The sequence below is a fragment of the Centruroides vittatus genome, unplaced genomic scaffold (assembly GCF_030686945.1).
Source record: "Centruroides vittatus isolate TY-2023 unplaced genomic scaffold, ASM3068694v2 scaffold_752, whole genome shotgun sequence".
Taxonomy (NCBI): domain Eukaryota; kingdom Metazoa; phylum Arthropoda; class Arachnida; order Scorpiones; family Buthidae; genus Centruroides; species Centruroides vittatus.
The window spans coordinates 1365242-1381026 of record NW_027122716.1 but is presented as its reverse complement, the minus strand read 5'-3'; the positions used below and the strand labels follow the sequence as shown (position 1 = coordinate 1381026).

At 29.6% G+C, this 15785-nt stretch overlaps 1 protein-coding gene across 1 annotated transcript in view; it reads left to right on the top strand.

The window, feature by feature from the left end:
- The window catches only part of LOC136989663 (lethal(3)malignant brain tumor-like protein 4), a 53490-nt gene that overhangs the window by 32021 nt on the left and 5684 nt on the right, over window positions 1-15785 (top strand). The window contains exons 12-15 of the mRNA XM_067287886.1: window positions 2540-2851; window positions 3167-3260; window positions 11338-11511; window positions 14408-14454. Of these exons, the coding sequence (XP_067143987.1) occupies window positions 2540-2851; window positions 3167-3260; window positions 11338-11511; window positions 14408-14454 (627 nt within the window). The remainder of the gene's footprint in view (window positions 1-2539; window positions 2852-3166; window positions 3261-11337; window positions 11512-14407; window positions 14455-15785) is intronic.

Genomic DNA, 15785 nt, shown 5'->3' with positions numbered 1-15785 from the left:
ATTTATATGGAGAAGCACCCAAATAGAAATTAAGCTGAATCATGCTAGCACAAATCTAACTGTGGGGAGAAAGGCACACAAACATTAATCCCAATGATTTGAAAACCAGGTGACAATTGACTAAAATAGAGGTGACTAATAATCAAGGATGTGTCATAAGGTATCACAATTGACCTGAGAAAGCATTAGTTGACACTTTCTCAGGTCAGAAAGTTGACATATCTGAGATTCTGGTGGGTTTATCATCAGGTTTTTTCATTTTTGTTCAATTCTCATGTTAAAGAGTTAATGTTTTAAAATAATTACAAGAAATTATGTACTGTCAGTCAGTAGTGGATCAGAGATCCCAACAAATGTCCAGAGAAACTTTATTTCATTAGGTCTAATGTCCTATCATGTCAGTCCAGTTACCATAGTATTGCTAGTTCAGTTTAAATTCTTATTAGAAGTGGAGTGATTTTTTAAAAGGATTGCATTTATTTCCTTGTTCTATATTATTATTTTATTTTTCATTAACAATTTTCAATTATTATCTCAGCATTTTTTCTTTTGTAATTACTACTACTATTTTTATTTTTTAACAAATTTATAAATACTTTTGAATAATTTCTATTATTCAGGAATATTTTAAAATTAAGATGTAAAAGAATTTAAATAAAAAGCAAAGTAATTTTTTTAAAATCATTTTATCCATGTTCTTTGTTACATTTTTTAATAAAGCAAACAATAACTGAACATTAATGTAGTAAGTATGGTTGCTGTGTATACTAATTCTGTGTGTACCATCCTTGTAATCCAAATAATGATTTTGGTAGACGATCATACAGCAATGGTTAGGAAAATTTTCGTTTATTTAGTCAAATGCATTTCGGGTTGGTTTATCTCCCAACCCCTCTTCAGTGCTGTTAAAGAATACAAAATATGTATTCTTTTGTATTCTTTAACAGCACTGAAGAGGGGTTGGGAGATAAACCAACCCGAAATGCATTTGACTAAATAAACGAAAATTTTCCTAACCATTGCTGTATGATCGTCTACCAAAATCATTATTTGGATTACAAGGACGGTACACACAGAAATAACTGAATATATTGTATAGTACTTTACATATTAAAGATACATCACTAAATTTTCATCACGCTTGGTTCCAAAATCTTGCCAGATTAAACATTTTGCCAGAACAATTATGGTCACATATAATAATAATTAGTCAACACACTCCTGTAATCCACTAATGATATACTTCCCATATATCTAATGTATACCATGTACTACTAGAAACTTAAATATTAAATGTAAATTACAATTCACACCACCACTGACATTCTCATCTCTTAGAAAGCCATAAATTAGATAGCTAGGATTAAATTTAAGCAAAACAAACTAAGAATATCACAAAATTATGATATCACCATGAACAAGTGTAGTGTAAATAATGTAAATAAATGTGCCCTACATACAATGCCATGGGAATTTCAAGTTCCCTCTAATAATTTTGTCTAGATTAAAGGTGATGTCAGACCATCAGTTGCCAGAAATTTGGTGGTGTACCTATATTAGAAAACTTCACCACTCATACACAGATTGAATTATACCTAAAGAACAGTGTGATTTGGGATCTAAGATCAATTAGGAAATTCATTCTTAGACATGATCAAATAATTACTGGCATAGGAAACGATGTACTTGAAAAATAACTATCCCAAAAGGGTTAAATTATAAGAATTATCTTATCTGAATGGAATGTGATAAAAATAAAAATCATAATGATGTAATTTTTATCATTTTTATATTGTTTGCAAATAAAAAGTTGGGTTAAAGTTTACCTAGGGAACCCCAATGGCCGCGCTTCCGGTCGCCATTTTGTTTGCTGTACTACGCACGCGTACTACGTTCAAAAAATTATGCAAATTAGTTAGTATGTATAATTTTTTGAAAAAATAATAATTACATTAGTAAAAAATAAATGTTTTAAGATTGTTTTATATTTCATAGCTAGCTGAACTTGCAAAATAAACTGTTACTCACGTGTTTGACGCTCTGTCATACATTTTCTGTCCGTTTCTTCTCGCTTTTCCTTGATTTGCGATCCCTATCGCTGATGTTTCTCTTTTTACTTGATATTTTTACACGTTTTTTAGTTTCGCCACACGAATGTGCCTTACTTTTTTCCCTTCTTACACTCGTCGCTTTGTGGAGCAGCTGGAACGGACTCCGGTTCTTTCCATTTCGGCTCGATTCCGGCACGTTGCATCACGAAAAGTAGACGGAATAAAAACTTACCTATTTACTATTAAAAATAGCAGAAAGTAGCATTTTTTCTTCAAAAATGTTTACCTGGTGAAAAAAAACCACTCGCAGCAGTCGAGCCGTCACGAAAAACAAAAAATTTGCATACGATAGCGTTATTTAAAAATTGCGCCACCTACACCGAATTTCTAACATCACCTGCCGTCGAGATTACCAGAAGCGCGGTCATTGGGGTTCCCTAGGTAAACTTTAACCAAAAGTTGTCATCTAATTTTTGGTACTTTTACAGATTACAGAGATCCTGATAGATTTACGTGGGAAAAATATTTATCAGAAACAAAAGCTCAAGTTGTTCCCAATCGAGCCTTTAAACGACGCCCACCACATGGTTTTAAAAAAGATATGAAATTAGAAGTGGTAGATAAAAGAAATCCCATGTTAATTCGTGTTGCTACTATTGCTGATACTCAATCTCATGCTATTAAAATTCATTTTGATGGTTGGTCAGATGCTTATGATTATTGGTTAGATGATGATTCACCAGATATTCATCCAGTTTCTTGGTGTACTAGAACTGGTCATCCTCTTCAGCCTCCTATAAGTATGTTATGAATTTTATAATTTAAATCTTCATTGCTTGATTTGATATTCTAATTATTAAACATTAACAATTAATAATTTTAAAATTTCTGATAGTATAACAGATTAATAAAACTTTTTCAATCTATCTGTATTAATCCTATAATATTTTTAAAATTATAATATGTTGAAGAAAGCAATTATTTAATCCTGGAATAAAATGATAGACTGATTTTAAACTCTTTTATAACATTGAATCATATATAAATAATATCTTCATTGTAGAAACAATATATGTAAATTTATACATACTTAACACAATTTATTTTTGTTTTAGGTGAAATGACAATAACTAATTCCAGTGGATGCCCAACAACTGGTTGTCAAGGTATTGGGCATATAAAAGGTCCTAAATATACCAGTCATCACAGGTATTGTTATGTTAATCCAATAAATATATTATAAAAATAATTTTATTAGTTGCAATTTATATTTAATCTAATAAAATATTTTGGTAAACAGTAATGCTTTATTTCTCAAAGGTTTTAAATGAAAACAGCTGCTTTGTGTATTTTTAATGCCTAATGATTGCTGGTTTGGGCTATATTAATGTTACTGTTAATAATTGAATGTTTTACTTAAAAGTATCTAAACTATTTCTAAGTCCATTAAGTTTAATCTAAGGTGGCATAAAATATTAACATGAAATTTTAAATGTGACTTTTGAAATTTTTCACACACAACTAAGAATAGAAATTTCTGAATTTAAAAGTGAAATTATTTATGAATTAAATAAAATGTAAAGCTCACAGAAAATAGTAAGTGAAATAGTACTTAAAATAATTAAAATTTTAAACAACTAATATTACATTTTTTGAATATTCAATTCTTTTATACTGTCTGTAAAAGTGATAGAAAACAAAAAAAGTTCAGACTTGTTTCATTATTACAAACACTAAATATGATACCATTTAGAGTTTGTATAGATATGATTATGACATACAGTTTATGCATAGGCAACCCAAGGATTTGCAAGGTCTTAGGCAAAATTTATTTTTTGAGGCCCATTAAAAGAACAATGGAGATAGAGGGTAGATTTATTTAGATCTATGAGAATATGAACTTTTTTAATATAGAAACAGAAAGTACATATTTTAATTACTTTATTTTAAGTTTTACAATAAATTAGAAAATTCAATAGGTTTACAAGGTCCAAAATGTCAAAGAAACAATTCTTGTACAACAATTTTATAAAAAATCAAAACATTTTAATAAACTAAACTTGACTTCAAAAGTTATAATTTCAACAAAAATAAATTATTATAAAATTCAAATATTCAATTATTCAATTCAAAATTTATTCGTAATAAGGCGATAGCCAGTTACAAAGGATGTTTTTGACAACAATCGCTTATTATTAATGTTAAAAAATACACTAGCAACACAAGTCAAACCAAGCATTATATTCCACATTTAGTTACCAATTATAATTATTTTAATAACATCAATTTAAAGTCATTTCAACCTATACTGCAACTGGTAACTTTCTTCATACACATGGTTCTATAACATACAATACCATTAATTTATGTTATTTATGTATTCAATGAATTTGTTACATTAAAAATTTGTGGGCATATTTATATAGTCTATAAATTATGTCTATCTTGGCTGTATGGAATATTTCATACATTGCTCTTTCATTAGTGCACCTTGTTAACATATGCAAGTCAAGATTGTGTGCCAGTTCCTTTGCATCTTTACAGCCACAAAACATATGAAATTTTGAAATTATTTTTTGGCATCTTGGGCAGATACTCTTAGAAAACTCAATGAAATTATTATTAATTAATATTAATTCTTTGTTTATTCTGAGTTGTATGAAAAATCTTTTAACATTAAAAGCCAGGTTAGTTAACATGTAGTTATTAATAAATGGATACTCAAGAATTATGTTATACCAATCAGTTTTCTCTCTTGTGAATATGTCTTCTATGTCTTGTGATAAAGAGATTTCGAGCACATTTTGTATCAACATTTGGAAATGTTGTTCACTTATTTCAGGTAAATCTAGGAATATTTTAATAGAATATCCAAAGCGCTTTAAAATTTGTGCAATTTGTGACACCCAGTTTTTGCTTTGTACCTTAATCAAAGATTTTCGATACAATTGGTATAATAATACAGTTGAAAGATTTCGAGCGTCTCTTATTTTAAATAAAAATTTCATGTATCTCCTTATTAAGGTAGCACTCAATTTAAACCTGCTTAATTCCAGTCTTAACACGCTACCTGGTGTGTTGTAATCCAGCAAAAAAATCTTGCGTACAAACCTATTTTGGATAACTTCTAATTTTTGAAAGTTCGTAAGGCTCCAAATTGGGGCCGCATAGCCAATGGAATTCATTATTATAGAGTTAAACAGCCGGAAATGAACTTGGATGTTCTTTATCTTTGCCCTGAAAAACAATCTAACCATATTATTTATTAAAGTATTTGCTTCGGCGGTGGCTTTTTTGTACTGTTTATCGAAGGATAAATTGGGTGTCAAAATGATACCTAAAAATTTTATTTCCTGGACTACTTCCAGTTCTTCATTATTAATAAAGAACGACATATGCTTCTTTGGTAGGTTAGCTCCATTCCTGAATATCATGACTTTGGATTTTTTTGGGTTTATTTTTAATTTCAGGCCATCTAAATAATTCTTCACTAGTTGAATTTTTCTACGCAAGGCCGCGGCAGTTGGAGCAATGATTACTATATCGTCCGCGTAGGATAACGAATGAACAACTTGTTCTTCTATTATAAACCCATCGTCTTCGTTCTCAAAACAATTATTTAAGTCAAAGGTAAAAAAATTGAACAGATAAGGAGACCAAGGGTCTCCTTGCAATAACCCTCTGGCTGAGTCAAACGATGGCCACTGAATATAGTTCTGTTTGATTATTGTTTTGTACCTACCAAACAACAATCCGACAATTTCTGTTAGTCGTTCGCTTGCATGATAATATGTCATTTTCGATTGTAAGCCGGTGATGCTCACCGAATCATATGCCTTTTCCAGGTCTAAAAAAAGTGCAAAGACCTTCCGTCTTTTCTTAATTAGCTGTAGCTGTACAATTGCTATTAGTATGAAGATGGCTAGTTGGGTACCTCCATTTTTGATATACGCATATTGAGTTTCATTCTTATACTTGTTTTCAACTATCCACTTGTTAAACTTCGACATTAGAACGGCTGTGAAAACTTTGCGCAGCCCTGACAACAATGCAATTGGGCGGTAATTAATTGGGTCTTTTCTATCACTGTGTTTAAATATCATAGCAAATATTACTTCATTCCATGAGACTGGTATCACTCCTCGATTATAAAACCCGTTGAATTGTCGAGTTAAAAAACTGACCATTTCTATTGGAAAGTTTTTGATTATATAATTAGAAATTAAATCAGACCCTGGAGCAGAATTTTCTTTTAACTTTTTAATACAATGCTGTATTTCTTCTACTGTAATCACTTCCTCAAAATCATTGCCTTGAGATGGTCTAGTTATTTCCTTCTTTGCACTATTTTTACTTTTATACACTTCTGAGAAAGTACCAAAATAACGAAGCCAATTACTATAGGGCACTTGGATTGAATCTTTGTGTATTGACTTAGAACTTCGAAAGCCATTAATTATCGACCAAAACGACGCTGTATCTCTGGTCGCAATCAACTTATCGCTTATTTCTGAATAATACCTCTTCTTTTTTGCCTTCACAAGGTTATTATATGCTTTCTTACTGTTTAAATACTTCTTCAACGCTTCTTCTGTATTTACTTTTCTAAATTTCTGTAGATTCTTTTGTTTTCTAATTTTGAAAGAATAGCACTTATTATCAAACCACTTGTTTTTATATTTGACTGCGTTGTTGCCTGAACTTTTCTTAAACCGATAGGAGTCCAATAATGCCATTAAATGATTGTAATTTTCTATCGGATCATTTTCCCTTTCATGAAATAATACATCATTAATATTATTCGTAATTTCATTACAAAATTTAACTTTGTTAACAGACAATTTTATTCCTTCATTAGCTTTACTAGCTTGGTAAGCTCCGCACCCCCCGTTTCGATCTTCTGTGCTCCCACTTAACTCCAAACGGACCGGGAAATGGTCAGAATCGTCCTTGTCTAAAACTGACAGTGTATTGCACTGTTCTACCAAAAACTCTGAGCATATGATGTAGTCGATGATTGATTTTCCCATTGGCGAGACGAAGGAGAACTCGGCAGGAATGTCGCCCATGAACCTTCCATTTAATATAAAAAACTCATTTACTTTTACAAAATCCAAAAGGATTCGACCATCGGCATTAACCGTCTTATCTTTGGATATTCTTTTATTATTAATATTATTTATCTTGATACTTTTTGTGTCCAATAACTCACCTATACGGGCATTGAAGTCACCTCCAATCAACCATAGATTAACAACATTGGACCACTGATCGATAGTTCTTTGGACTTCATTTAGTATTGACTTTTTATCTGAAGATGGTGCCAGATAAATTAGTACAATTCCCACAAGCGACTCTTCCCAACATATGCTAATACTGTGTTCTAGCTCGATTACAACAAAAATAAACTTATCTGTAATACAATATTTAAATAGCTTACCAAAATTCTTCTTGATTAACAGCAATAATCCACCCGCTGGACGACCCTTTTCACACTTCCTCTGAGCTCCGCTGAACAACACCGTGTTTTCACGTTTTAACACCTCCTCGTCTTCTTTATTTAGATTAACAATCCAGGTTTCCGTGAAGCCACATATCGTTTGAGATTTTATATACTCTTTTACTGACTTCCTATGCATTTTCCCCCGGAGACCTTGTATATTCCAAAAACTAATAAATAATTTGTCTCTAACGTTATTAGTATATCTTATAAATGCAAAATTGTTATTGCTAACATCGTTGACTCTATCATCCAGACTTATGATAGAGTTTTGAACTAATTGTAGATTATTTCCAATTGAACCAGAATTAGATGTATTACACCTTATTTCCCCGTCCTTCCCTAACTCTGCAGTCAAACATCTCCTAAAAAATGATTCAATTGGATGATCTTATTTGAGGCAATATCGTACGTATATACTAAGTTATCTTTTATGTTGTCCAGTTCTTGTAGCTTATATCTAATAATCATCTCGTACTATTATTTTTTTCTTGTTTAACTTTTCTAGTTTAATTCTGGCCTGTAAATGTTTTTTCCTTATCCTCGATCTCCTACATAAATCAGCCGTAAAAATTATTTTTTTCTCATTCTCACCAACTAAATTCGGTTTCGTTCTCCAAAATTCTTTAAGAATTAAATTCCTTATATTTACAGACTCTAGGATTACTTTAACAATAGGTTTATTATTACTGCTATTTAATTTAATTAATCCTTCTATTTCAACATTTTTTAATTCTAATTCATTATTAATAAATGAATTTATTTCTTGTAAATAATCTAGTGTTGCGAATGGATAATTTATAATAATTATGTTCTTTTTAGTCTTTTCATTTGCTAATTTGTCAAACTCAAATTCGAACATACCTTTAAGATGGTCATTAGTTTCCGATTTTTTATCCAATTCTTGTAGCTTATATCTAATTTCCGTCAATTCCTCTTTATAACACTTATTTTCTTCTTTCAATATATTTACCTCAGATTTAATCGATTGAATCTCGATATTTAACCGACAAAAATTATCCTGGATTAACTCGTAAATAGATTGCAATGTATATGGAGATTTAACTGCAGTTTGTAATTCCGGTTCATTTACTGGTTCAAAATAATCATGAATTGTTGGTTCTTTCGTGAATACAGACGGTTGTTTACTCTCTTCTTCTATTTGGTGGTAATCTATACTTAAAATTTCTACTTGTTGGTTTTCTTTCTCCTCGTCCTTGGAGCTTTCCTTCCGAGGTCTCCCACGCCCCTTCTTTTGCATATCCTGATGACTTATTTGTTGTGGGGAACGGGGGAGAGGACCTGGATTGGGCTCAACTCCAGCAATTATTAACAATATTATAATCAAATCCAGGGATAAACTATTCGCCAATTTCTCTATTTTACCGTCAAACATATTCCTCTTCCTTTGACACAATTGTATTTTAGTATACTAAGTATCAGCTACTTTCAAAAGTTCACTCTCACACCAGACGAGCAACTCACATCCTGTCATAAAATTCAAATATTACAAATTTCAAATTCAGTATTTACAATAAAATTAATTATTAGTATGTGTTACAATATTGTGAAATCACAGTTGAGGGTATAACCCTCTTGTTGGGACATTAAGGCCTGCTCATGGGGTCACTGGATGGCGGTTAGGTGGGCTATTACTCGAGTGGGGAGGAGTTGCTGATAAGTTCGAACATAGCAGGGTGAATGTCCAGAGTTAATTAAATGAGAGAGTCACCAAATGTAACTACTCTACCAAATGTAAGATTTACTAAATAAACTATCAACAAGATACTTAATTCAAAATACAAATATAACTGAATGTAATCGAGCCTAACTAGAGTTACATCTCTAAACTGAGAGTATACTGTTAAACCAAGAAAGAGAGAGAGAGCTTATACTAATTTAAGTTTACTACCTTGGCTGAAGGTCTAGAAAATAGTCTTCTTCTCTATAGACAGAGGAGGGATGAGGGAATGCACAAGTGAGAATTTGCAAGAGAACTCTATTCTTATGACAGGTTCTTGGCAATCGTTGACTGGCTTCCTATGGCTATGTCCTTATACAATGAACTTATACGATGAAAGAGTATTACATAAGAATAGATTTTACTTCATTTTAATAGTACTATTTTAATGCTGTTATAAAGCAAAGAAACAGCCTATGTGGCATATTCAGACTAATGTCGACTGCATCTCATATGGCAATCTATTCTTTGGATCTATTCTTTGGATTCTTTGACTGCCCTGAATGGCGGGAAAATCGCCCCTTTTATCATAATTTCTGACCAATAGTATTAAAGGATTTACGTTTGCTAACAGGATGTGCAGGGATGTGCAGAGGCGTAAACAACTGATGGTTTGATTTAAGATAAGAAATAAACTCTTGGGAAGGGAAGTTGATTTCCCTTTTTTGTAAAAAGTGACAGCTGTGTCTTCCTTTTTTGTAAACAAGATGTAGTGAATAAATATAATTTCTCACGCTAATTAACTGCTATAATTTCAATTCTCACATCATTATGATTATTTAAAATCTCAACAATTAACTTGATTAGGGAATGAACCCTAGCAGAAGAAAAACCATCAATCAACACCAATTATTCAATCATTTTACACTCTAACCAGCAGGAGTGAAGACTAACCTCTTGTGGGATTCAATTCCATTTATTATTCCAATGTTGTTATGAAATTACAACAGTTGGAAAATATTTAGATAGATGTTGAGGTTTAACATAACTCAACCCCAAAACACAGTAACTGAAACAAAAGGAAAAAAAACAATGTAAGTAACTAAATATAACTATAAATAAAAATCTCTCTCGCTATTACAGTAGGGAATACACTTATCACCAACTACTGGGGATAAGTGCATTCTCTAGCATTGTTGAATCAGAATCAGAACATGGTTTTTTAAAAAATAAATAACAGTCACCAAGATTTGATATTCTTGAACTGTTGCTGTAGAACCAGGTAAGTTATTCCAGCAATTGGTTTTTGATGCTAGATAATCTTTGATTTGCCTCACTGACTGAAACTTTCAATTTTTAGAACTGCAGGGACACATACTACTCAACCTTAAATGCTTAAGAGTCTTCTTTTCATGCTTGTTTTTATTTGCTTAATATTTGTAGTTTTATTATATATATATATAAAACCAAATTATACAGATAATATATATATAATATATATATATATATATATATAACTGTATAATTTGGTTTCAAATTTGGATATACAGTCGACTTTGCATAAGTCGACACCCGGATAACTCGTCACCGTAGGTTAATTAGTCAGTTTTCTGTGGTCTCGGCCGACTTACATAGGCAATAATGTTATTAATGTTAAAAAATTCGGTTTACTCGATATCGTTTAACTCGTCACCACTGGATAAATCAACATACTTTTTCTGTTTCACACTTTTTTGACGTCTGATAAGTCGACTCCCCTCCTGAAAAAATGAGTTCACACCGTACACTAAGCTGTGTGGTGTGAACTCATTTTTCAGGGGGGAGTCGACTTATCAGTATTCTAAAAAGTGTGAAACAGAAAAAGCATGTTGATGTATCCAGTGGTTACGAGTTAAACAATGTTGAGTAAACCGAGTTTTTTAACATTAATAACATTATTGCCTATGTAAGTTGGCCAGGACCACAAAAAATTGACTACATAACCGACGAATGACGAGTTATCCGGGTGTCGACTTACGCGGAGTCGACTGTATAGCATTTTTTTACATTTATATATATGTACAGTATAGACATGTATTCTTTATACATGTATTTTATATTTTCAGTTCATTTGGATGTCCTTACTCACAACTTAATATGAACAAAGAAACGGCACTTCAAGATAGGCTTGGTCCATCAAAGGCATCAGTAATAGACATTGCAAAGAGACAATATGAATGGAGGTATAGTGGAACAATAGCAAAAATAATGCCTCGGAATAATTCTACAGATGTTTTGAAGTATGATTAATATTTATAAATTTCCAGAATTAATATTGATTATTAATTTTGATTTTTTATTTAATTTAAATTTTTGTGGAAAGTTTAGTTTTTAATTGAAGATAATGGATGGAAATGGTATTTCATCACACTACATCTGTTATTATTTAACAAGGATATTTTAGTATTAACAATATAGACTAATTTGACACAGTGTGTTCTTAAAACAATCTATTAAATATCTATTAACAATCTCTGAGGAGTTTTTCATGTAACTAAACTATATATATTCCATAAATTTCAATTACATAAAAGTGATATTTTTCTGAAAATTGCTATAAATTTAATAAATTGAAATTAAAATCTCTCATCTTTATAAAAACTTTTTAATATTAATAGTAATTCTTAATTGCAAAATTTGAAACTTTTTTTTTTACCTTTTTAAAGTTCAATAAAAGCATACATAATTTCTTGTCTACATTCTATCATAATAAATATAAATTACAAGGTTATTGTTGGTTATTTCTACAAATCCATGTCTATTCATTTTGGACATGTAATGAAAATATGAATATATTTTTCATTATTCATGTTTTATACAATTAATTGCACTTTGAATTAGATTTAAAAGTTGTAAAATTGAAAATTTTCATTAGATTCATATGATAGTATTTCACATTTTATGTATTCAATTCCATGATTAAAATTAGACTATGGTCCATGTGATGAGTTTGCATTCTATTAGATTTGTTTAATTAATTCATTGAGCTATAAGTAGTCTCTAGTGAATAAGTTTCATTCTTTCACATTGGTTCAATAAGAGTATTACATAAGAATAGATTTTACTTCATTTTAATAGTACCATTTTAATGCTGTTATAATAATCATTTCAAGAAGAAAACCCATTGCAATATATGAGCATTATTTCATTTGACAACAGTATTATTTATTATCATCATATAGATTAGAAATAATACTAGGTTTTAAATTTGTTCATAATTCAAGTAAGTCTTGTTTTCAGTGTTGACATATTGATAATATTGAATTTTTTTAATTATGATATTTTAAATGTGTTTTTTCATCTACATAATTTCTGTTTTGTTTACAAGCTTTGTTTCTGGTGAGTTATTTGCAAACATATTTGTGTTGGGATTTGCAGTATCATTAAATTTCATCATTATTTCTCCTAACTTTTCTTCAAGAAATTTATCAAAGCCCAAACAATTGTCAGGTTAGATCAGGCAATTATTTGGCTTTAATATGACTTTTATCTATCAGGCTTACAGATGTTTAATTTCTTATGAATATGTTCATTAATCATAACATGAAAAAGGAGCCTGTTCCTGTTTTTAGAAAAATTTACAAAAGTCCACAAATTTCTTTCAATATGAGTATATTTGAAAAGAAATTTTGCTTATTTGATCAGTCTGTAACATCATTACCTATAGATCAAAAATACAGCAACACATTTAACTTTGCATTCAGTTATTCTTAGTTTGGAAGTTGTAAATTAATAAAACAATTAAATTATTATTCATATAAATTTAAGAACATATGATTTAAATAATGTGCAACTGGCTAATCAGAGTTGTTACCATTTAATTGAATACTGTTCTTTCACCCAAGTACTGGCACTTTATCACTTCTGATGCAAAACCTGATGATGCTTGCATATTTTAAAATTTTTATTATTTTCAATGTTTCTTTGAAATATAATTATTGCCTCTTGAAATATATTACTGTAAATTATTGTTACAGATAGTTCTGAAAATTACTTCATCATTTGAGAGAGAATTTTTAACCCTTTTATTTAATTTTACAGGAATATTTGCAAAGGTTTCTGTGAGAGAGGATAGAATTACATAATGAATTTCATTGTTTTTTTAATTTCAATGACAGTCACAACTAACAAAATCAAGTGTACTTTTCAAACCTGTTCAATGTTTTAGTGAATTTACTAATTCATACTATTCTTAAGTATTATTTAATTTTTTATTTGGTTTTTACCCAACAAAGGGACTGATACAGAGAATTCAGAGCCAACTAGCAATCACATAACCCAAGCATTACTGGGTAGATCAGCTAGTGTGTGTATGTTATATATATATATATATATATATATTACAAATATACAACAGATTATTTATACAGTAGAGCGTCGATAAGTGGAACGTCGGTAAGTGGAATGGCCGGAAAGTGGAACGATTTTCAGTTGGACTGTGTCGTGCTGAATCGAATGTTTTTGATACTAAATTTACTTCTAAAGTATAATTTTCATGTTTTTTATATTCTTTAATATATTTATTTTGTTTGTACAAAATGCAGAAATAATTTTTAACGATACGATAGCCTCGATTATTATTATAAAAATTTTCGTTAGGCTTAAAATCGACGAAAATTCAACACGAAGCGACACGCAACGGAGAAAAATTTGAACATCGGACAGGTTAATGTATTTTTTCGTACAAAGTCGGAAACTGGAACAAATCATTAACTGGAAGGACCCCAGTCCCCAATTGGTTCCACTTATCGACGCTCTACTGTATATTACTTCACCAATTTTTTTGTTTTACATTTTACGATATCATCTTTCATGACATGTTTTCTATTGAATACATTATTTTTCTATGAGGTTTATATATTTATATCTTTTTCTTATAGTAATATTTAAATTCAAACTTCTTTACACTTAGTTATTCATATAATCAGACATGCTGTTATAATCTAATTTTTTAAGATTAATATTAAAGTATAAAGGTTTTTATTATAATTTTTCACGTATAAAATTTTACCAGAACTAATTAATATAAAGTTTACTAAATATTATGTATCTTACATAAAATACTTTAAGACTATATTAATTATCTTTACACAAAAGTTATATATAAACATGTCATATTTGTATGTTTCTTTGCAGATATAATATATGTTCGTCAGAGGAAAATAAAGAAATAAAATATATAGGTTAGTATTTTGTATATTTTATTTCAGAAAAATTGACTATAAAATTCAATGATCTAATAATTTTAATTACAGATTAAAATTATTAAATGATAAATTACTTTTGAAATTGTCAATTATAGCACAAAAATAAATTTTAATTAACACTTTGTTTAATTAATAGTATTAAGGAATTAGATTGACAAAATAAAATGAGTGGTAGAGTGGGTCAATAAAGCAATTTTGTTCCTATGAACTGAGGGTTGCTGCAGTTTCCCCTTATGAAATACAAGCTCCTTCTAAATTTTTGATAGTGGTTGCAGTCTTGTGATGCATGAATTCTAGTAATTTATTAAACTGATATCAATTTATTAAATTATTCTAATTTATCAAGAAATGATAGCTTAACTACCTATCACTAGCCAAATTGATTTCTATCCAGTTAGTTATTAGCCTTAATATAGCCCAATAGATATCTGGCAGATTGTTTGACTCAAAAAAATATATATAATAAACAACTATCTGGTATATGTGATATCAGCTCAATTTTCAATAATAATACTTTTCAATTTAGAGAAAACAAATTTGGTAAAATTTGCTTCCTAGTTGAAGTTTAAAGCTGTTTATCCAAGATATCTAGAATGCCAAAATTTTGGCTTGACTGTTAAGATATTTCACAAAAATAATTATGCTGCATTAGAGATTCCATCATAGTAGAATTATAAAATTTTAAAGTGGGAAGATACATCAGAATTTTTAAAATAATCAGCATAATCAGATGGCAGGTTATCAAATATACCAAGAAAGGACTAATATAAATTTTAATAGTAAATAATTTAATTCTGTTGATGGATAATTTTCATTTATATAACCATTTGTGAAAACACTCAGAATTACATACTTGGTCTCAGTGAAGAGGTTTTTTTGCTTTACTTCAAATAATTCCTATTATCATCCTAGTTATCAAGCAAAATATGTATTAGCCTCAAACAGATATTTTGAAATTAAGATTTGGTCTATATCTGTTTTCTGGTGACAATTACCAGTTTTATTCAAATAATAATTGCCCTTGAATCCTCAAGTAGTAGCCATGGTCAAATATATTTGAAAATTTCTGAATTTCATGATACTGAACTTTCTGATACACTTCAGATTTATGAAAATTTTGTAAAATTAGGGAATCAAAGTTTACAATATTTAAGAAATAAATTTTAGAAAATGAAATATGTAAAATGTAGAATATAAAGTAACAACTACAAAGTATATGTACTGTATTTTTTTTTTTTTTACTGGTTTATAGAGTCATTATAAATAAAGATACAAACTATACTTGAAATGGCAACGTTATTTATGAA